This window comes from Choloepus didactylus, chromosome 2, assembly GCF_015220235.1.
Source record: "Choloepus didactylus isolate mChoDid1 chromosome 2, mChoDid1.pri, whole genome shotgun sequence".
NCBI classification, from domain to species: Eukaryota; Metazoa; Chordata; class Mammalia; order Pilosa; family Megalonychidae; genus Choloepus; species Choloepus didactylus.
The window spans coordinates 13,117,803-13,141,045 of record NC_051308.1 but is presented as its reverse complement, the minus strand read 5'-3'; the positions used below and the strand labels follow the sequence as shown (position 1 = coordinate 13,141,045).

At 41.8% G+C, this 23,243-nt stretch overlaps 1 protein-coding gene across 2 annotated transcripts; it reads right to left on the bottom strand.

The window, feature by feature from the left end:
* Positions 1-11,282: 11,282 nt before the first annotated feature.
* Positions 11,283-22,580, bottom strand: RHOU (ras homolog family member U). Of its 2 annotated transcripts, XM_037820769.1 has the most exons (4): positions 21,660-22,580; positions 20,332-20,409; positions 19,668-19,726; positions 11,283-14,771 (listed from the first exon to the last, which is right to left on the bottom strand). In XM_037820769.1, the coding sequence occupies exons 1-4, from the start codon at positions 21,928-21,930 to the stop codon at positions 14,316-14,318; spliced, it is 864 nt and encodes a 287-aa protein (XP_037676697.1). In that variant the 5' UTR covers positions 21,931-22,580; the 3' UTR covers positions 11,283-14,315. The 2 variants fall into 2 exon arrangements, with proteins under 2 accessions (XP_037676697.1, XP_037676701.1); XM_037820773.1 differs by lacking the exon at positions 20,332-20,409 and having other exon boundaries at positions 21,660-22,549.
* Between the last annotated feature and the right edge of the window lie 663 nt (positions 22,581-23,243).

Below are 23,243 nucleotides of genomic sequence, written 5' to 3'. Positions count from 1 at the left end.
GCCTTGGCCATCTGACAGGGCTCCAGCTACAGAATTCCTCACACTGGACAAGAATACCTGTTCTGCTTCCTGTCTTGGGGAATAATTGTGGGTATTCTTAATGACAGAAAGCTTGTCATCTCTGAATTTACAGCACCTATAATCATGCCTGGTACCTAATAAATGATCAATAAATATTTGTTCAATTGAATCCAAATAAATTGATGTATGTGTTCTTTCTTGCAGGGTTTTCTTGTTGGCTGGTGAATTTTTACATCAGATTTAAACAAAAGACATGTTTCCTTGTTAAAGTCAGCTCAAAAGAGAGCAATTATATTTTATTTTGCTTTTAAAACAGTAAAAAAGAATTTTATATATATATATAAAAAAATAAATACACTCTTTCTGAAAAGAAGCAATTTTTCTGCAATGTTGGAAAAAAAATGACTAATTCTCTTCTACATAGAAATTTCACAGATCTTTCTCATTGCAATGAGTTGTGTATCTAAAAATTATAACTGTAATGATATGAATTAATATTAATATTAGTATTACATTTTTACCTGAACCAAAAATTAAAACAAACCAACAAGCCTTATGCTCTGTGAAAATGCTGAGCCAATTCTCAGAGTCTTACAAAGACTTGAGAATATTTTTTGAGGAAATAAAAAGTGCAATATGGAAATATTCCACTTAATTATCACATAATTATGTTTAAAAAAACACTAATTTTTAGCATTAACATTCCAATTTAATTTAATGTTCCTTATGACAGTATTTGTTAACTGGCTGTTGGGTCAGGCCAAGGACACATCATAACTGCCTGATGAACAATCAGACTTTCTTTTTCCCCTTTTTTAGAAACTGATGTCAATTTTCCATCACCTTCATTTCTATATTCTGTTGAAGAGTCTGTGGAGAAACAGCAAAAGATGACTCAGAGGTTTTTCCACCTGCTGATGGTCTTAGTAGTGGAGCTGCAGCCCGTCTTCAGTAGGGGATGGCTACAGGCCCCAGCCAGCCTCGTCACAGGTTGCCAGCTCACATTGAGCCACAGAAAATTCGGGAGCTGAGCAGTCCATTCCCCCGAAACTCTTCTTTGGTCACAGCCTTCTTGGCAATGTTTGTTCTTCTTTTTCACTCTCCCCTGGGTCTCTGTGGAAGTAGGGGTCAGCCGTGCCTTCCTATGGCTGGGCAGGTGGCAGCTGAAGGGATGAACTGTGAGAATAGAGAAGACGAGGAAGTGGGGAGATGGGGTGGTTGTCTGGGTGGAGCACAACTGACTGCTCTATGAGAAATTACTGGGTCTACCGGAACTAGAATTATAATACAAAACAATGTTGTAACAGTAAAATAATAATAGTAACAGTAATAGTGAGCATATATAGCACTTACTATGTTGCAGGCAGTGCTCTAACAGCATTATGTATGTTAACCATTGTGAGTTATTTTTTCTAATTTCACGTGCCAAAAAAATGCAAAGACTACTACTTCCTAGATATTTCTAACAAGATGCCATTTGCCATTAAGGCTCTTTAAAATCTAGCCCTTAGCATACTAGGGGGAAAACAAAAAGAGCAAACTTGATGTTAAAAGAAGATATCAGGTTGTGGTGATGAATGCACAACTATATAATGGTAGTGTGAACAATTGATTATACACCGTGGATGATTGTATGGTATGTGAATACATCTCAATGAAATTGAATTAAAAAAGAGACGATATCAGGGACTGCACAGCAAACTTAAAAAAAAAATAAAAAACCTGTTTGTGTTGTGCAATTAAATTAAAAAAAAATTCTCTTTTAAGGGCCAAAATAGATTATACCACCAAAATCCAAATTAAGTGGTTCTCAAGAACAAACAACGTGTAGCTAAATTGTAAAACTCTTTTTGGACCTCAGAATGTTATAGAAAGTTTTCCCTTTGACAGAAGTAAAATTTTCCTCCCTGTGACATTCCTCTTTGTTCATTATGATACCTGTAGGGCAGGTTAAAATATGTTGGTCCTCTGAGAAATCATTTGTTCTAGATGGTTTCCTTTTTTTCCTTGCTAATCAACCTAATTAATTCTCTTAGCTCTTCTTCATATAAGACATATCATATGCACATTTATATATGTATACAATATATACATTTATAGAAATGTGTGCATTGTGTAATTTAGCAACAAATACTCTTTGCATGAATGTAAGTAAGTATATAGTACCTACTTTGATAATTCATATACAAGAAGTTCTATTGCAATGGACCCTGTTTAATGCAATATGAGCACAATAAAATAACAGTGATTTTTTTTTCCCCTTTGGGACATAGTTAGTATGCATGTAATTTTAGTTTTATTTTCTCCCATGTGTATTCCATTGCTTCAGTGTTTTTGTCTTTGGGTCACATTTTTTTTTCCATCAGATTTTATGGTCAATTTGAAGAGCAGTAATCATACAAGAGATTATGATGTCTGTATCAGTCAGCATCCCAGCAGGAAAGAGATGACATACTCAAAGGGGTAATTGAAGAGAGTTAAGTGACATGGCCACCCAGAAAAGTCAGAACAGGATCAAGTAAACCAATAAAAGATGGTAAAGAGTCCAGGGATTAGCAACTATCAGAAGGTGTGATCATCCGACCTCCTGAAGGGTCAAGGGGAGAGGGTATTTGTCAGAGCTTGGCAAGAGTGAAAGCAGTGGATAAGGGGTTGCATGATAGGAGCTAGGACTTAAGCAGAGGAGCAAAGCCACTGCCAAAGCCTGGTCTGTTAGGGAAGGAGCTGGGGAAGAAATACCCAACTTCTCTTTCCACTCACCCTCCGATCTCCCACCAGTGCCTCCTATAGACTAGTCCCAATGGGATGCCAGAGATCCCAGGGCATGAAGAGAGAAGACGTTGGTAACTCAAGCCACGATACAGGGTTGAGATGGGTGACAAGGGGATCCGGAGGGTCAAACCGAAAATCGAGTTCAACATGAACCACAAGGAGAAAAGTATAATCCCCTTGAAGGTGTAGACTAGGCATAAAGCATCTTTTTATTCCCAATGTCTAATGCAATGCTTGATACACAACATGTGTTCAGTAAGTGTCTCACTGAATTTATGAGCAGCTTAGAAACAAGTTGCTTCTGAAATATATAAGGTATTCTAATTAACATGAGAATACTGATGAACTTTGGCTTTTGAAACAAGCAACACATCACATAAGACTAGGATTAAAAACTTCCAGGTCTTAAAACAGTCTTCCTTTTAATAATCAGTGAATGTTAAGGAAGACTCTACTAAACCTGATTTTCCTTACCACCAATCTTTCCCTAACAGATATAGAGAGGAGTATTTCTGATTTACTTAACTGATTTTTATAAGACAATGAAAGAACAAAGTCCTCCTAAACAGAGAACAAATATAGGGTAATATTGAACTCTGGGGGCGGACTCCTTTGGTTTGTCCTGATTCCATTGCTTGTGTTTTGTTGGGTAGTTTACTTAGACTCTCCATGCTTCAATTTCTTCAGCTGTAAAATAGGAGTGATAATAGTACTCCTAGAAACTCCTTTCCAGCAACTATCCTACCTTCATCAGACTCTTTTATACAATGCTCTGCATGTTTCACCCAGTCACTAACTTCTATTGCTCCTAACAACTCAAAATCTCTTGCTTTGATTTGTGATCTCCAATTCTGGTCCCATTGCCTGGTTACTAGAACCTACCTTTCTATCTAACCCTTGTGGATTAACACCTTGGCTCTATTTGTCAGTTTTGGTTCTGTGATTGCAGTAGGGTTGCCAGATAAAATTTGGGATTCTAAAATACAAATAAATACAGATAATATAAAGATAAAATACAAAGTCAAAAGTTTTGAATTGCAGATAAAAAACAGCTAATTTTTAAACATTAGTGTAAGTATTAAACATACGTGTTGAATCATGTCCTCCACAGAAGGCATGTTCGGGTCCCAACCCCTGGTCATGTAGGTGTGAACTCATTTGTAAATAAGATCTTCAAGGTGTCATTAGTTCAGGTGTGCTTAAACCAAATGAGGGTGGGACTTGATCCAATAGGGCTGAAGTCCTTATAAGCAAAGGAAAGTGGACACAGAAAGAGAAGCCACAGGGAGCAGCCAGAAGCAGAAGTCAACAGAATCCAGAAGAGAAAGGAGAAGGCACCATCATGTGCATTGCCATGAGATAGAAAAGCCAAAGAACCCCAAAGATTGCCTAGCAGCCAGAAGATACTGACTCCAGGAGGAAGCAAGCCTTCTATAGCTTCTGGAGCTAACCCATTGTTAAGCCAATCTATTGCATGAATTTTTTTAGCAGATGGGAAATTAAGATAGTAAGTTTGTCCCAAATATCACATGGCAACTCTACATTGGCAGTTGCCTCTCGAATCACCCTCAAGCTTATGATTCAAAACCTATTGGCCCATCCCATCCCATGTTCTCCCTCTTCCCCAGTACAGCCCCAGGTCCTGAGCACCTCAGCTCCTGCTTCTCTGGAGATATGTTTGGTCAGATGTGTCTCCTACTGAGAATACATTGATCATTTTACCCTAACTTGAACCCTCAGCAGAGATATCCTGGTGTCTATTGTTTCTCAATATTGAAATAGAGGGATGAGCCATGACAAGTTGATTGAAGGGCTTCAAATTTTTATGGTCACCATTTTCTCTCTGAGGATCTATCAAATTTCCACCTCGGGTATCATGAAAAAGAAGTTTCCTCTCTCATCTCTTGTCTGTTTGCTTTGTGAATGGGTAAAAGAAGGGCCAGTTTTTCCAGTTTCTGCCTTGTTAAGGACTGTCGGGAGTCTAAGGGCCTTGGCCAGATGAGTGAGATGGAATTCCCAAGAAGCTGTCTGGAAACTTACCAGGTTTAAAGTATACTATACATTTCTTATTCCTTTCTAAAAGCTCAAGTGAAATGACACCTCACAGGTAGAATGGGGCTTGTCCATCAGGACAGGAAATGACATCCTTGCCACCAGCCCGTGAGAAAGACCCCAGCTGACACATGGGAATTCATTGTTTGCAGCTTTGTTATCCATGGATCTCTGCCCCAACTGACTGGATAAATGTTATTGAGCCCCTCGGTCAATTCAAATTAAATAAGGCACCTGAGGAAGATACTTCCTGCCATCCAAACTTTTAAGAGTTTTGGGCTCTAACTCTTGTCAACTTATTTATTGTTGTTAATTCTACAGGCGTAACTTTTTTTGGAGTTTTATTTCAAAATGTAGTCTATCATTTTAAAAAAAGTCAATCCCTTATTCCTTCCTAAATTACATACTGTTCCTCTGTGCTTATTTTCTGAAAGCGAACGTACTATAAGCTTGGGTTTTCCAGCTGGATATCCTGCAGGAGAGGTGGGTAGCTATGAAAGTACTGCTCCTGCTGCAACCAGAAAATGCTATGCTGTTCTCTGTCACATAGTATTATTAGTCCAGAAGTTGTTCACCCTTCCTCCTCTCCCACCACAGACACATTCACGTGTGCATACACTGACCGAGGCAAAAATCCCTACATTCTTTGGGTAAGATAAAACACATGTACTCCTACTTTTGTAAGAATATAAGACATATTGCTACTCCACATAGATGGCACAGTTTTATTTCATGCATTCAAATTCCTTGATGCCATTTTCTGGCTGTTGAATTTGGACAAGTTATTTAACCTTTCTGAGCTTAAGTTTTCTCACCTTTAAAATGTAAGAAATAAAAATTAACTCACAGCACTGTTGGGAGGCTTAAATAAAATTACTTAAAATGCTGTCAAGCACACAATGGAGGCTCAATACATGATCGTTGTTATTAGGATGAAGCTCTGAACATGTGGACCACTTAGATCTGTGATTTATTGAGTTGATGTGACAGCCACGAAAGTTCGCTCTTCAAAGCTCCCTTCAAGAAAGAACTTGCTGTTCAGCTGCAAGGAGAGCTGTGAGCAGATGGCTTCCAGCTGCCTGGTGCTGGAGCTGAGGTCATGCTCTACCCAGACAGCGCACAGCCGATGACTGAGTGTGCCAGGGGGTACTAGGGCCTGGCTATTTCTGTCCGATATGGAACTCCTCTTTGTACCAGAGCCTCCCATTGGATTAACGGAGACTGTCAAATCCAGGGCAGCTGAGGCTTGCCCTACCCTATCCTGCTCCTTCTCCCTTTATGTGTCACAGACATTACTACCCCAGTAAACATCTTATACTCCTAACACCCTTTCATTTTCTACTTTCTGGAAGACCTGATCTGATGCAGTGAAGATTCCCCGTTTTATACCATCTGAAAGTACAAGTTCATGTGATACCTGGTACAGCTGGGAAAGGAGTAAAGCCAGATCAGATCGAATTACTGTTAACTTAGGTAGGAAAGACCTTTCTCTCTCTCTCCTTCTCCCTCTCCCTCTCCCTCTCTCTCTCTCTGTGTGTGTGAAAGACAGAGGGAGAGAGAGAGAGAGAGAGAGAGAGAGAGAGAGAGAGAGAGAGAGAGAGAGAGAGAGAAAGAGGAAAGGAAGAACCCTGGTCCTGGATCCACTCCTTGGAGATCTTTCCACTAAAGATGTGCTTTACCAAAGTGACAATACTTTTCTTAGGATTTGTAGCCCACGCTTGGCTAGAGTCTTGAAACCAAGTTGAAATAACTTGCAAATCCATACCCTAGCCATATGTGGGCCTCTGAATCCTTAATATCAGAGAAGGTGGCATTAACTTCACTCAGACCTGAAATAGGGGCTTATTATGCAGGCACATGGGAACAAGAGCTTTTGATCTCCAGGAAGAAAGTGAACAAGACCTCATGAATATGCAAGTGCATGGGATGTTGGGAGAAATCTATGTTCAATATTACTGGAGTGTGAATCGTATAGAACAGTGGTACAACATTTAAGTTAGGGGGTAAGACTCAGATCAAGAAAAGTCCTTACAGACCTTGCAAAAAGGAATTTGGATTTTATTCCTCAGGCCAGTGTTTTCCCTATTGAGAGTCACAGACCCCTGGGAAGTTATGGAGTTAATGTCGGAGGGTCCAAGAATCTATAAGAGAACCAAGAATTATTTACAGAATAATATCATACATATATGTACCCTTCTTTTTCAATTATATGTAGATGCTTTTGTGAGTAACTTAATCTCAACTGAAAGCATTACTGAACATAAGATAAAATGAAAAATCATTTTTGAGTTCATAAAAGCATTTCTTAATAAGTGTTTTCTCAATTAATGTGAAAATGCAATTACATACTGCATTTTATCATTAGGTAGTTTACAAAAAGGGTAAAAGTATAATTACTATTGTGTGGTATCTGCAAAATTGAGGGGCATTACAAAATGGTTAGGAACCAATGCTATGGGCAATGAAGGACCATCGACAATTTTGTAGAAGTGAAGTGACATGAATAGCTTTGATACATATATATCCTTGGCTGCAGTGCATAGGATGGAATGGAGAGGGATCAGATTTGCCAGACCGGAGGCAGGAGACATGAGGAATGCATGAGGAGATGGAATGAGCCTGGATTTCTGGCATGGTGGTGGGAAGGCAGAGAAAGTTGATGTGAATAGGACCTGGTGATCAATTAGATCTGAACAAAACGGGAAAGGGAGTATGAGCTGATGCCCAGATTTCTGTTTTGGACACTGGACAGATGTACTGATGCATAATAAGCACTCTCTAAGAAAAACAACTCAAGAGAACACACAAGGAAGGGCAAGTGTGTGGGGAAAGATGAGGTGAACTTTGGAAGATGAGGGTGTTAGGCAGAAAAATGGTTCCCCAAAGATATCCATGTCCTTATCGCTAGAACTGGTGAATAGGTTAGGTTACATGGCAGAGGGGAATTAAGTTTGCAGATGGAATTAGTGTCACCGACTGGGGAGATCATCCTGGATTATCCAATGTGGGCCCGATGTAATCGCAAGGGTCCTTAAATGTGGAAGAAATCAAGAAAGTCAGCAGTAGAGTGATGTGATGTGAGAAAGACTCCAAATGCTCCACCAGCCGTGGTATCTCTGAAGATGAAAAGGGGCCATGGGCCAAGGAAAGTGGCTGGACTTGAGAAGCTGGAAAAGACAAGAAAAAGGATTCTCCCCTAAAGCCTCCAGAAAGAAACACAGCCCTGCCAACACTTGATTTTAACCCAAGGAGACCCATTTTGGACTTCTGACCTCCAGAACTGGAAAACAATAAATTTGTGTTGTTTTAAACTACTAGGTTTTTGGTAATTTGTTACAGCAGCAATAGGAAACTGATACAATAAGTGAAGTTTGAAGTATCTTTGAACATTCAGGATATTAACAAAGAGAGATGAGATACTCTGCTCTGGAATATGTCCTCTTTTTAGAGACAAACATCAGGTTTCCAGCTACTGCCTCATAGGCACACTATATCTCAGTGCACATATGCACACAGATACATAAGCACACTTGCATCTTGAGATACAAGTCTGTAACTTAAGACTTTTGGTTTTATTGTTAGAATTCCACATGGGATTAGATAAGAGGAAAAACTATAGTTGGGTGACTGTGCTAGTCAGTAATGACTGCAAAAATGGTGCCAGTGTCACAAAACCAAGAAAGTGCTAATTTGGAGCATGAGCTTCTTGCATGAGAGGGGCCAATTGACAATCCAGCAGTGCCATGAAACACAGGAGATCCTTGACTTCCACCCAACTCCCACACTGCTACCTTACCCACTGGACTGACTCCCCAAACCATCTTTTTTTTTTTTAAATTCAGTTTTATTGAGATACATTCACATACCATACAATCATCCATGGTGTACAAATCAACTGTTCACAGTACCATCATATAGTTGTGCATTCATCACCCCAATCTATTTTTGAACATTTTCCTTACACCAGAATAAGAATAAAAAATAAAAGTAAAAAAGAACACCCGAACCACCCCCCCATCCCACCCTATTTTTCATTTAGTTTTTGTCCCCATTTTTCTACTCATCCATCCATACACTGGATAAAGGGAGTGCGATCCACAAAGTTTTCACAATCACACTGTCACCCCTTGTAATCTACATTGTTAATACAATCATCTTCAAGAGTTTGGTAGTTTCAGATATTTACTTCTAGCTATTTCAGTACATTAAAACCTAAAAAGTATTATGTATATAGTGAGTAAGAACGTCCACCACAGTGACCTCTCTACTCCGTTTGAAATCTCTCAGCCACTGAAGATTTATTTCATTTCATTTCGCATCCCCCTTTTGGTCAAGAAGATGTTCTCAAGCCCATGATGCCGGGTCTAGATTTATCCCCAGGAGTCATATCCTGCGTTGCCAGGGAGATTTACACCCCTGGGAGTCAGGTCCCACATAGAGGGGTAGGAGGCAGTGATTTCACCTGCAGAGGTGGCTCAGTTAGAGAGAGAGAGAGGGCCACATCTGAGCAACAAAGAGGCACTCAGGGGGAGACTCTTAGGTGCAATTATAAGCAGGTTCAGCCTCTCCTTGCAGTAACAAGCTTCATAGGGGCAAGACCCATGATAGAGGGCTCGGCATGTCAAGACATCAGTCCCCAATGCCAAACCATCTTTTGTAACACTGAATCCAGACTTTAGAGCATCATCATCTGCTGAATTAGCATCTTCAGTTATCACTGAGTAAGGGTGATAATAGCAGCAGCATCTTTGTACCACGGAGTCAGCCTGGGCAACTACTGGAATAATTTATATTATTTCACTCTTATTTTACAAAAATTGGTAGAAATAATAAAATGAATAAGCTAGTATCCATAAAAAACATAAGCCTCATAAAATTTAATAGAGATGAAAATGGAAATCATTAGGTGCCAAATCATCAACTCAGTGGGCTGCTCAGTGGACTTGAATTGATGAACTGGGTGTCATGCTGTGAAAGAGATGAACAAAACTATGCAACATGTTTACTGATAAGATCAATAAGAGTTGACAATTATCAAGTGCTTATTATGTACCAGGAACTGTACAGTCTTAACCCCATTTAACCCTCACAGTAATTTATTAATGTACGTGCCATTATTACCCGCTTTACAAGTTAGGAAGTTTAGACTCAGAGAGGTTAAGCAGCTTGCTTAGGGAATCACAGTCAGTAAGTGGCAGAATCAGGATTCAAACCCAAGCCGCCCAAACTCTAGAGTTCAGTGGTCTCCATGATCTTACTCCCCATCACCACCATCACCTCTGGCATAATTCCCTACTACTCTCTCTCTCTTCTGTCTGTCCCATCCATACCGGCCTCCTCAACACGCCAGGCACTCCCCTGCTTCAGGTCATTTATACTCATTATTCCTTTCAGAAAACTTGTCTCCCAGGTATTTCTTTCCCTCACCTCCTTCAGGTCATGGAAACAACTCAGCAAAGCATTCCCTGACTTCACCTATAAAGACTGGACATTCTGACGATGTATCCTGAGAAGGCTCATCTGGAACGGAAAATGAGCACCCAGAAGGCAGGACGTAGACTGGTGTGAGAAAAACTTCCAAGTCCCTCTGGGGCTTGGGATCTGCCTGGCCTAATGGAGGCAGGTGAGGGACGAAGAAGCTAGCCAGCTTTAGACACCCTAGGACACGTGTAGATTGTGCAGTACTTTTAGGTGCCTTCCATGCAGAATTGCCTGTCCATTATTCCTGAGTGTTCAATGAATTCTCCTTAGAGTTGTAGCCTGGCCTCTGTGTGCTGGGGAGAATTAGGTGGTTGGGTCTAACCTTCACTAGATGACTCCAGGATGACTTTTACCCTCTCATAATGGTCATCTCCCCAAGGTCACATTCCTGAATCACTGGGGTAAAGACTGCATCCTGGTACCATGATGATAAGGCTGATTGCAAAAACCTGAAGAATTCACACAGAGCACACCATAGCTCCAGCTCCCTTCAGTAGACCGGGAACTCCAAGCCATGCTGCTTGTCACCTATAAAGCCAATGGGGGTGTTCAGTGCGCCATTGTAATTGGCTCCCTCTGACTTCTCGCTCCTTCCAAGGTTATTTATAGACCCTACATAGGCAACACTATTTATACATAGGGAAACTGAGACTTGGATCTGGAGACATCTCCATCTCATCACAAAGTGCTACTCAAACTCTGAACTTCTGGTTCCAAGAATAGTGACCTTCTAATACACTGGGACACCAGTATGTGATTCATTACCAAACGCATATCACGTTGTGAACCCAGAATTCTTACAAACCCATATTGAGTAAGGTCTTAATGGGAATGCATTTCCAAAGCCCCTCTGATTACACGTCTGTGATGCTTCTCAATCAGCGCTCTTTCAAGATGGGGGTGTGCTTTTATTCACTTCCAATAAAATTCTTTGGTAGGAAAGGCAAACGCAGTTATACACATAGCTCAGAATTTATTTCATACCACCTCATTTATGGCATTTTCAAGTACAACATTCTGCTCCACATCATTTATACTTAAAAACAGAAAAGCACAACTTGGTAAGGCACCAGGTTACGAGAGTCTGGGGAGAAGACCTTGCTCTCATTTTGGCTTATGTAATACCTGCACAATTTCTTAAGTATGTCAAGAACAGAGAACAGCATTATAAAATGTTCATTTATATATACATGGTAAAAAGATACAACAGAACAGTTTTTGGAGTATATGGTACTTCTTAAATTATGACATTGGCCTATACTTTAGGAGTTAAAGCTAAAGTAGCATTCTCTAAAGCACAACATTTAGAAAAAATCTTCTCTGCAATACCAAGCTGTAAGTAGAATAATTTTTGAGCTTTAAAGTGAATCAACTTTAATTCAAATACACACTTTAAAAAAAATTTCCCTCCCAAATCCCTATTTTCACAAAGAAATAAAATGCAGGAAAACCTGGAGTAAAACCGTACCCTTACTCATCTATAAAATGCAGCAACTCATTAAAAACTGTCACACTCAAATGTCAACCCACTAGATTTCAGCATTAATAGTCCAGATTGCATAAAGGCAAGTTGTTTCTTCATTTTCTGGGTTTGCAGTACAGCATTAGGCACAACCTGCTAAAAAGTAAATGACCCATGTAAAGCTCTCAGAACTGGACCACACAGATCTTTCATTGCTTTACTTACACAAGTGCCCCTTAAAAAGGCAGGGGATATGAAGGCAGATCTTGCGGGTACTAAGTGTGGCCTGATATACAGTCACATGCATAAAAGTTCTTTTGAGATTTGTGTTTAATTTTAAATTAATTTGCACTGTACTCCATGACATTTCCTTTCGTATAAAAATAGTGTTTAAAATTACTTACCAGTTAAATAACTTATCCCCCAACCCTCCACCCCACCATTAGGAATATACACTAGCTTTCCTTGTTACCCTCATCTCTGCAATGCCAGGGCAGGCAAATCCTAGGCTGGAAAGCATGGTTTTCCACAAATGGGTGAGCTAGGCATGGCAAGATTAGGATGAATTTAATTAGGTTTATTTTACGTATTTCAACAAATGGAGTAATTTTATCCACTCATATTGTAGCTAAACATTTTGGAAACCTGATATCAGCTTCAATATACTGAAAAATGAATAGCAAACCGTCCATGTATTTTAGTGGTTTAAAGATTAATCTTTGTTAAACAAAGAACTTCTTTAATTTTATTTACTAGCAAGAATAAAAAAGGCCCTTACCCTAAAACATAGTCTGATCTTTTATTTTTTCTATAGGAAAACACAAATTGGACTTTTTAAAAAAATATATATTAAAAAAAAAATAACACAAGACCTACAAAAAGATAAAACTTGTCTATCCACTGGCTTTACAATGATTTCCCTAGAGTTAGCTATTGCATTGATTTGGGTAAATTTGTTTAACCCACTGCAAGCCTGACATTACAATGAACTGCATTTATGCTATCTTTTGGCATGTCAGAAGCATACCTATCACATAGTAAAGGCTACTTTCCTGATATGGCACTTTTTTCTCCAGAAGATTAAGCCCTAAAATCTACTACAAATATGTCATTTTCTTAATGCCCCACAGCAAGGCAGCAGCTGAATGGGAGGTGTCCCAGCTCCTCCCTGCTGGCCTGAGAGCAGCGGGCATGCCCCCCACCCCCCATCCTCTGCTTTCAGTTGAACGATTTAACCGTTCAACTGTTAAATGTGGATTTAACTGAATGTTCTCACAGGTTTCAGGTTGTTTATTTCTTTTTTAGGATCTCAAAAATAAGTAAGTTATATGTAAAACCATATCTAGGGTTTAATCAAAATGATGTCTATTCAAAAAGAGTTTTAACGGGAAGAGGAAGCCAATCTTAACTAAAATCTTTTTTTTTGTGACCATGCACTATTTTCCATTAATGTTTTAAAAGACAGAATCTGAGGCATACACAGCCATTTATCCATATGTTGTGTATGCAGACGTACATTTTGGCTGACCTAATGGAAAAAAACTACATTTTATGTCCAAAAAACATTTGCTGTAGGCCTTTCAAGAGTGTTCACTTCCTTGTAGAGATGGGGGAAAAATGAAGATAGATGCTCCCCAGTTCTCTAATTACTTAGGATTTAGGCAGTTTGGAACACACTTTACAGTACCTAAAGAAGAGAACACTCTGCAGTGAGCTGCTGTAAGCAAATGTCACTTTCTGATCTCAACATGCTTCACTCCCTAAAGAAAATGTAAGAGCTCTTAACTAACACCTGCTTTATTCCACATGGCATTTTGGCTCCTTTTATGCAGTGGCAACACAACTATCTAAGAACAAAAAAGCTCAATACATAGGTTTCCTTTTTGATCTACACAGTGCTATATAATCAGTGGGATGTTGGTTGGGTTGGTTTCAAATCTTAATCAATGGGCTAAATGACAAGAGACTCAACCAGTGATTGCTTTGAGGTTTTGTAGGCAGAGTTGCTTTCATTTTCTTTCTCAGATTTTTTTTGCTCTTTAATAAAATAGTATGGTTTGCAAGGAGTTTCAAAGCTAAGAGTCGTTCTTACCATGGTTGCCCTTACGAACATAATGCACAGTTACATTAAGTAGCCCTTAATCAAGGGAGGGCTAACCACAAACATCCCCCTCTTTTTTCTCCTGTCCATTATAATGCAGCAAAATTTCATTCCTGACATCCAGATCAGAGGTGTCCTTTTCATATTAGATGTAAATTACTTCAGAGATCTAGAGCTCTACATTTCCAGAGTTATGAAAAATTCTTAACTTAATTCAAAAACTTTGCATAACTGTCTCATCTCTAAGTTCAAACAAACAAGAAAATTAAAAGCCAGAAAGAATACACAAATTGAAAACTCCTTCTATATTACATATACACACACAGTCTCTATACAAGTTCTACACAGTAAAAGGAGTCATTTCAGCTAATATAGCTTCTAATATTGATGTCATCCGAAAACAGCTTTTCTGAGTTTCTGCCAGCATTATACGAAACAGCAGTATTTTTTCCACCAGGACTTGGAGAGATTTTTCACCTTGTCTGGAGTCCTACTCTTGGACTTCTTTGGCTGTTGCTGAGTGTCTGAGTATTGAATGCCAGCAACGATGGCGGCATCAAAGACCTCTTTGAGATTTTTCTGAGTCAAGGCCGAACATTCTATGTAAGAGGCAGCTTTGATTTCCTCGGCACACAACTTAGCCGCCTCCTCAGGCACTGGCTTCTCTTTGCATTTGTCCAGTTCAATGAGGACTTTGACATCTTCTCTGAGATCTGACTGAGTTCCAACCAGAATGATGGGGGCTTTGGGACAGTGGCATCGAATCTCTGGTACCCATTTCTCACTCACATTCTGGAAAGATGAGGGGCTCATAACACTGAAGCACAGCAGGAAGATGTCTGTGTTTGTGTAGCAGAGAGGCCTCAGCTTGTCAAACTCATCCTGTAACCAATTGAAGCAGCCAGAAGTTATTTTTGCAATCAATTTTCATCAGCAAAAAGACCAATCTTAACACTTGTCTTAAAAAGGTTCCGGCAGGTAACAGAAACTCAGCTGGTTATGGGAGGAAGAGATAGTGTCTCTAAACAATCCTGCTGTCTTAGTGGGTCCATGCTCCCGATCCAGATTTGACTACTGCCTTCTTCAAGGGGCAACTATGGCTCCAGCACTGCCAAATGAGTTGAGCATTTTCATCAATACTCACGACCTTGCAACTTGCAACTTACCAAAGAAGATGTAGCTGAAGTGGATGAATCTTATATAGCAAAAGTTTACTTTTTCTAGACTATTGGTCCATACAGACTAGCCTAGATTTATCCCAACTCTAAGTACTCAGCTAACTCATGTAAAATTTATTCTATATCCATACTAATTCCTGAGATTCCAATCAGATATCAATGAATCCCAGTCTATTAATGCAGCTCCTTTCTTTATGAATCTAGTCCCACTCATTCTCATGACATCTATCAAGTATACAGATTTCATTACATCTGCATTAAGGAGGGAAATTGCACCCAGTGTAGGGTAATGCTAATCAGATACAATGGCAGACCAGAAATGAGTCGATGGCCTGTTAGACAAGATTCTCCTTGCAACTCAGAGAACTTGTGCCTCTCAGTATCATTTAAGACATTGTTCAGTACATTCCCCTTCTAGTGCATTACACCTCTTGCTTTTTGCTTCAACTTCTCTTTCTTTCTCTTTCTTTGTCTCTGTCTCCCTTTCTTTCTCCTCTTTTCTTCCTTTATTTCTGCCAATACCAGAGGCCTGCCAGAGGCCTCCATGTACAGGGCTTTGGGTAATGATGAAGGCTGCAGCTATCCTATCCTATGGGACAAAAAATTGGACCCAACTAATTAGACTTGGTTATAATCGAAACCAAATGCCTATGGTCTCAAATCATTTCATGCAGCCATTCATTTACCAAATGCATATATCGAACATCTCCTGCACCAGGTACTGGGCAACATGATTGGGATTTAGTTGTGAAGGAAACAGACATGGTTTCTGCTCTCATGGAGTTTGTACATTGGTGTCTAAATTAGGGTCTCTTTATATGGAACATTCTACAGTCTCATGCAGCACAATATTCAGCTAACTGAAAACTTTTCATTCAATTTTTTCATAGGAAAATATTTAAATCATCTCATTACTATTTAAAATTTATATCTGTGGGTGGAACCATCCTCATGTAGAATGCTACTGATAATTTTCCAAGTATAAGAAAAATTGAACATTATTCATGCTTTTCAGTACTCAATTTGCATATTCTGACTATTTATAAGCTAATATTTACATACACATTATTCTCTGTCCATGGCTTTCTCCTCTAGGTATAAATAAAATATCTGTTTCATTTGAACATACTGTCTTCATTTGTGGTTCCATATTTCAATTGTGGGGCAATAAGCAACAAATAAATATTAAAATCAACCGGCCAAAATGCTCAGGAATGAATATGGCATTTCAGAATATCACAACCATTTGTCCAGTCTTCTAGAAGGTGAAAGTTAAAAGAAGAATGACTTAAGTTTCTTAGAGCCAGTTTTGTGCTGAAAGAAGAAGCATAAAAACTCAACTAGGTAGACTATGGCTCACCTCTGAAGATATTTTAATTAAATGTTCTCTCTGTTCTCAAAGGATCTCAGAGAAGCACAAAACATGAAACCAGCGTTAAGTGAAATCCCTCAGGTGGCTACGCTTCACTGGGGGAAGGCCAGTCATACTTGGCTCTACTCTGGAATCTGGGCTTGCATTACCAATAAAAAGAAAGGCAAGCACAATGAAGCCTGGGTTTCTGTCAGGGGCTTGGAAATCTGGCTTCCCCAGACCTCTTGAGAGTCTGTCTAAGGGGCTCAGGAAGCAAAATAGAAATTAAACCCTCCTGCTCACTGCCTGACCAGAAACCTTAGCTATTTGCTGAAATAAATGCAATACACACATGCACGATGAGACCAGTTGGAATGCACCACTCAATGAAATGTGTTCTGGGGGCCAAGAGTTTCGCACATACCTGCCAGGTCTGTGTTAAATAAATTGTACAGGATTAAGGTCAGTGGCTGGGGGTGGGGGCGGGGGTTGGAGACAGGTAAATTGTATCCATCCTTCTGGTCAAGTTGCAACCTGTCTTTTTTCTTGATTATTAAGATTTTTCCAAGGACCTCACAGGTCAAAAGGCTGAAGCATTTTCAGCTCCCATTGGCAATTCTATACTGAACTACTCCCATTTCAGCAATACTCCCTTCACTTATGTCAAAAGCATATTTCTTAAAGCTCTCCAGCTCCGATCTCTTTTCACTTGAGTAAGAATGTGAGTCCAGTGTTAAAAACCCTTTTGAACATTTCATAAACTTGTGTACCCTCCCCAACAAGAAAACCCAAAGGCAACTTCTAGTTATTTATTCAGCCAGTAGGGCTACACTCTCCTCTCACAGTTTGTCAACTTCTCTAAGAAACCTGCATTTTAGCCTGACTTTATGGATTATCTGTGCTCAGTTTCTCCTGGTATTTGAAGTAGAGGTGGGTAGTCACTTCATTAACCCTGTGAGGCTACTCTGGGGATTGCCTACAGGAGAGGTAAATTCCACTGGCTCTGTCAACACTAAGGAAATCCTGCAGGTGTCAATTTAAGTCACTTCAAAGGTAGTTTATCAGACCTGGATTAGGAAGTGTAGCAAAGGATTACCACCCTGACCCGCTTTGCCAAGAGTCAAAGGAAACACTAATTTATACTTTGAGAGCAGGAAAAAACCTGACTTTATTCTTTATTCATGATTTAATCAGGTATGCTTTACTGGCCAATACACCAGTTGAGGACTATATAGTAAATCTCACTGAAAACATTGCTGGAGGAGTAGAGGAATAATTTCCAAATAAACTGAAGCTTACCAACTTAGCTCCAAACCTTTTCTTTTTTTCCTAATTATAAACTTTTTTGTGTGTGAAATGGTTCTAAAATGATTTTCATGCTCCCCTGACTTTTAAACAGACAACACAAAGGGGGAATTTAACTCTTCCTTGATAATTCAGGATCACTTTTACGAAGTTTTTCTGGTAAAAATCCTATCCCTCTTTCAATCCTTTGCAAACAAGCCTCCAGCCTCAGAGCTGAAGAGGCTTCTTCTTTACTCTTGGCTTTATTTTGCAACCTTCACAAGCTTCTATTAACCCATTTGTGTCTCCTATAGATTGTAAGTTTTCTGAGGGGCAGGCCTGACTCATCTTTGTATCCCCTAGGACCTAGTACTCCATTCATCCATTCTACAAGCTTTTATGAAGCTCCTTCTATGTGCTGCGCACCGTTAGACACTAGAAATAAAACTCCCGACCTCAGGAGACAGGTCTTTTGTGGAGCAGTGACATCCAACAGGAGACCCCACCATGTGGATGGCAATGCCCATGGGGCAGTGGGATGTGTTGAGCTGCCCTTTCCTTCCCCAAAAGGCCTCTAATAACTGTGCCTTTTGATTTGCTGTGTTTTCCTGTCTCCTGTCTTATTCTCAAGCTGTTACCTATCAATTCTTATTGGGGGGGGGGTAGCTATATTTAGTGAGGTGCTACTCTGCCCACATTTTAAAGATCAGAAAACTTGACCTGTAGTAGGTCAAGTAGCTTCCTACAAAGCAATAAACTTTCATTACAAATACCAGCATGGCATTCAGAAAGAGTAAATACTAGAAGAAACTGCTTTCTTAGAAGGTGAAGGTGAGGCTGAGGAGCAACTCATGGTTAGGGTAGGGAAAGAACAAAGGAAGCCGGGCTACAGCTCATTCTGCCAAGGTTACCGCCACACTGACATTCAGTTGGGATCTCCTAGTCTATCAAGTGTGTTACTTTGTGTTACAAATAAAATCTGTCCTCAGTTCCTAATTTACTGACCCAGCGTGAGTGATCAACTTGGATGTCCTGGGATGAAGGAGGTGTTTAAGGACACTGGAAAACCAACCGTCTTAAGTGCAGATGGTCACAGAACAGCATCTCACAAAGCGACTTGGGTGGCTTTACCTGCCTACAAAGAACCCACCACCAATTTGCCTAACTAGCAAGTACTAAGGATACAAGATATTCATGAGCCTGTCACTTCAGCAAACCCAAGAGGCATGCATCTCTGGGTTGTAATAAACAACAGCGTGCCTTCAATGACCTTAATTTAACACCTGTGCCAAGGGTGTTTTACGTGATGAGAGCACCCCAGAGGTTCTTTGGTGAACACCCTGAGGGGGTCACTCCCTGACTGTCACCTCTCAGTGCCTGCCCTTCAGACAAGAACAAATAGTCACAATGACTTTTGAAAGAGTAAGTTCCAGTTTATTCAATTCCCCAGCTTCAGACACATCCAACAACTGTATCTATGCTTTAACAGATGGGGGTGGTCCATAGTGAGTAAAACCATGGAGGGGAAATAGTAACACTTATTGACAAATGCTCCATCTTTTTCTTGAGCAAATTTCTTAAATATTGGGCTCATGGACATTTCCTAAAATTATTAGAAGATACTACCAACCTACCCTGAAAAATGATTACAAAGCATTACTGATCATTTTTAACAAAAACCAAAAATGCAGTAACATTAGAAATGCCTGTAAGGTAAGAACCGTTCTTGACCCTGTTTTCTCATGCCCCTACCCACCCTAAGCTGGGCCAAACCCCGTTTTATTGGTACCAAGGTACTTCCTCTGCCTCCTTCCTCAAACTTTGAGAAGAGCCACCGGCAAGGGCTCTTCTAAAGCTAGAATGACCCAGTTATTGAGGAATCATTTAGAAACTCATAAATGGTTATTTGGAAACCCTTAAACGTCCATTTCCTTTGCCAGCACTGAGCAGTAAAGTGATACTTACCTGGCCAGCCGTGTCACAGAGCTGAAGTCTCACGGGTCGCCCATCTACAGATACCACAGCTAGAAAACAAGACCAAAAGGACTGTCAGGAAGCGGTTTTTGATCCCATTCAGAAGAGTAAGACTTTCAGCTTGCCCTACCATCCTCCTCTTTCCAAACCCTTCAACTCCTATTCTGGTTCCTTCAATGAATTCAAGACTTGCCTAAAACGAGGAAACCTGATCCCAGGCAAACATTCTGTATACAAACCCTTCTGGGCCTGACAATTCACTTCGGTGCAAACGGATGAGGCAGCAAATCCCTGACCCTTTGATGGCACCATCAGAAGCGCCCAATGCTTTTCTTCTAGCCTGAAGAGATTTATTTTCCTGTCACACTTGTTTCAAAGGACCTAAGAACAACACTGGGGGGAGGGGGGTGGATAAGTGGGAGCCAACCTTGCAGTTTTAAGTTTCAAATCAATGGAAAACCTCACAAATAATTCTGTTTTCCCTTGGGAAAAATTTCCCGGCTTCAGAATTTATCATAAAATCCTAGCTTGTTTTGAGAACATGTGCAAACACAGGGTGTCCACATTGTCCTGTTTGTAAAAGAGGTTACTGCTTATCTCTCTCTGTCAGTTCAAAGAGAGGATTAAAAAGAAAAGAAAAGAAAACCATGCCCACCTTTCCTCCAGGATGCTGGTATTTGATGGAGGGGAGGTGGGGAGCAGGGGTCTTCATTAAAGCAGGGCTTGGAAGTTTCTATTTGAAATAAGCAATTAGTTTTGTCTCACTGCAACTTTCTAAGCTGCTTACAAAAGTTTATACTAGTCAGTAGGTTAAAAAAAAAATGCCATTTAGGTGGGGAAACCCCCTAGAAAAGTACTATATTATCTAGGCTACCTTTGAGATGTAAGAAATCATTGCCCTTTGCCATAGGAGTTAGAAAGACCTCCAGCTAGAAGGCAGTGAAGCAATTAAAAAAAAAAAAAAAAAAAAAAAGAGCATGAGAAAATAAGCTTTCCACACTAGTTTCTGTGGATTTTACCTTTTCTTAAATTTCAAAAAGATCTGAAAAGTTTTAAAAACCAGGCTGTTTGTAATTAAAAGGATTCTTTTATCTTTGTGTCTATCAAAACATGTGACATTACACCCCGTTCACAGAACTGTAAGCAGCTTAAAGAGATACTAGTAAGATGCTAACGATCAAAAATAGAACTAATGTTCGGGTTGGGACTGGAGCAGGGAGAGGAAGAGGTGGGATTCAGAAGAAAGAAACCGTGTTTATTCTCTAGGCTTAATCAAGACCTAAGCCCCGTTCGCCAGTGGTGCTAGTGCTATTTTCACTAAACGAAGTATTTTCCGGGATCTCCGCAATTCTTTCAAGTGGAGGACCCCCTTGTGTGCTAGGCCGCGGGAAAGCACAGGACCGAGAAACTCAAGGCCACAGGTAAACCTCAACCTGCACTTCACCTTCCGATTGAAGCTAGACAGCGGCGCCAGGACCGCCGACCTGACACAACTTTTCTACGTAGAAAACTGACCAGGCAATTTGAACTCCACCTGTCTGATTCCCCCTTATCTCGCAAACTGAGAGATCGTTTGATCTTGCGCCCACTCCGTCACGGAGCCCCATCCCCCACCCCGCCCCTAAGTTCTGGTTTTAGGTCTTCTCATTCCCCCGTGTTCCCTTAGATTTTGCTCCGACCTTTTCCAGTTCCCGAGACTCAGGAAATCTACCCAACTCTAAACCTGATCCATTTTCCAACTGGAGCTGAACCTGGCGCCCGGCAACCCTCCTTGGAAACTCTTGGAGCCTCGTAACGCCCTCGCGTCGCCTGTCCCTTCCTCGGCTCAACAACCCTGTCAACAGCACTTTCATGGACTGGACTGTTTAACTGCACTTTCATGGACAGCTACTACCGTAACTCTCCGAGTGTTCCCAGCCACAGCGCCCTGCTGGTTCGCCACCCCCAGGTCAGGGTCCCCTCCCCGGCCATCCGCGCCCTCACCCGAGAAGTTGTCGAAGGCGGTGGGAATGTACTCGGTGGGGTAGCCGTTGGTGGTGTAGCTCACCACCAGGCTCGTTTTCCCCACGGCGCCGTCTCCGACCAGCACGCACTTGATGCTGCGCCTCTCGGCGCCGCCGGCGCGACAGCGCGTCCCCAGCGCCGCGGTCCGGCCGCTGCGCACCCGACGCGGGGGCACCGGGGGCACCTCGCAGCCGCAGCAGCCAGTCACCGGCTTGCTGATGTACTCCGGGTCCCCTTGCTGTGGAGGCATTGGTCTCTCGGGCTGGAACGTGGAGGTGAAGGGAAGAGGGGCAGCAGGGGCTGGGGGCTGGAGAAGAGAAGCCCGGGAACTCCGGAAGCCAAAAGTTAGCTCAGTCTCTTCACCGCGGCGGCTGCTCAAAGCCCAGGGTGTCCTCGGCTCAGGCTTGCGTCCAGCGGGTCCCGGAGAGAGAAGTAACCTAGAATGGTCTGGCCAACAGCTCAGTCTCCTTCTTCCTCCCAGGCGCGCGTGCTGGAGGTCGCAAGCGCATCCACCGGGGAGCCGGGAAGCACTCGCGGCTCCAATCTCCCCTCCGCTCCAGATGGTTCTCTGGCGCGCGAAGATCGGGGTTCAGGGAGGGAGCTGTCACAGACCGCTGGCTGGCAGCTCTCAGATCCCACAGAAAGCAGCGATTCCAGAAGCGGCTTCCAGACAAAGGCGATCTGGGGGAGTGTCGCGGCTTGCGTGCTCCTGCGGTGGCACCACCCGGGCGCAGAGCGGCAGGCCCGCAGTGCGGAGAAGACCGAAGCCAGCGCACTCTGGTCTCTCTCCTTCCCGGCTTCACGATGACATAACTCGTGGGGAGAGGGCGGGGAGGGAAAGGAGGTGGAACCCGCCGAGCTGCCTCCCCTTGGCCGAGACTACAGCGCTCTCTACCTGCGCACTGCGCCCCCTGCACCTTCCTCGCTCTCGGGGCCGCACCGCCCGTCGCCCGGCACGAGCCGGAGGATCTGAAGTACCCGCTCCCCGGGTAACACGGCGCTTGAAAGAGCCGGGGCCCAGCTGACTTGGAGCTTCCTTCCCAGTTTCTGAGATTGAAACAATCCCTGCGCGCCGATTGGCTGGGGCAGGTCTCCGCCTTCTCGCCCTCACGCCAGCAGGGTACTGAGCTTCCTTCTTTTTTTCTCTCGCCACTCCCTCCTCTAGCTTCTTTCTGCTTCCCTGGGCCCTGACTCCCTTTCCCCAAACCCTCCCTGCGGGACCCCCTCTCCCTTCTCGCAGCCTCTTCCTTCTGTCTGACTCTGGTGGAGGCTGTGCTGTAAAAATTCCCTTCCGCAGGTCACAGCTCTTCACCCAAGGAGGGAGAATGCAGTGTCTTGGGGGTATAGCCTCCAATGAGACCGTGTAAAACAGGCGGAACTTTTTTTAAAAAAATCTAACTACAAGCCCTTTCTTCTTCTAAAATCTTTTATTCTAACTTTATTTTGGAGCAAAAAAACCTGTTTTTAATGCTGATCTGGGTTCCTCTTTGGCATGCCATAAAGTTTTATACATTTATAGTCCAGCAAATTTCTTTATAGCTCCAATTCCCTCATTTACTTAAA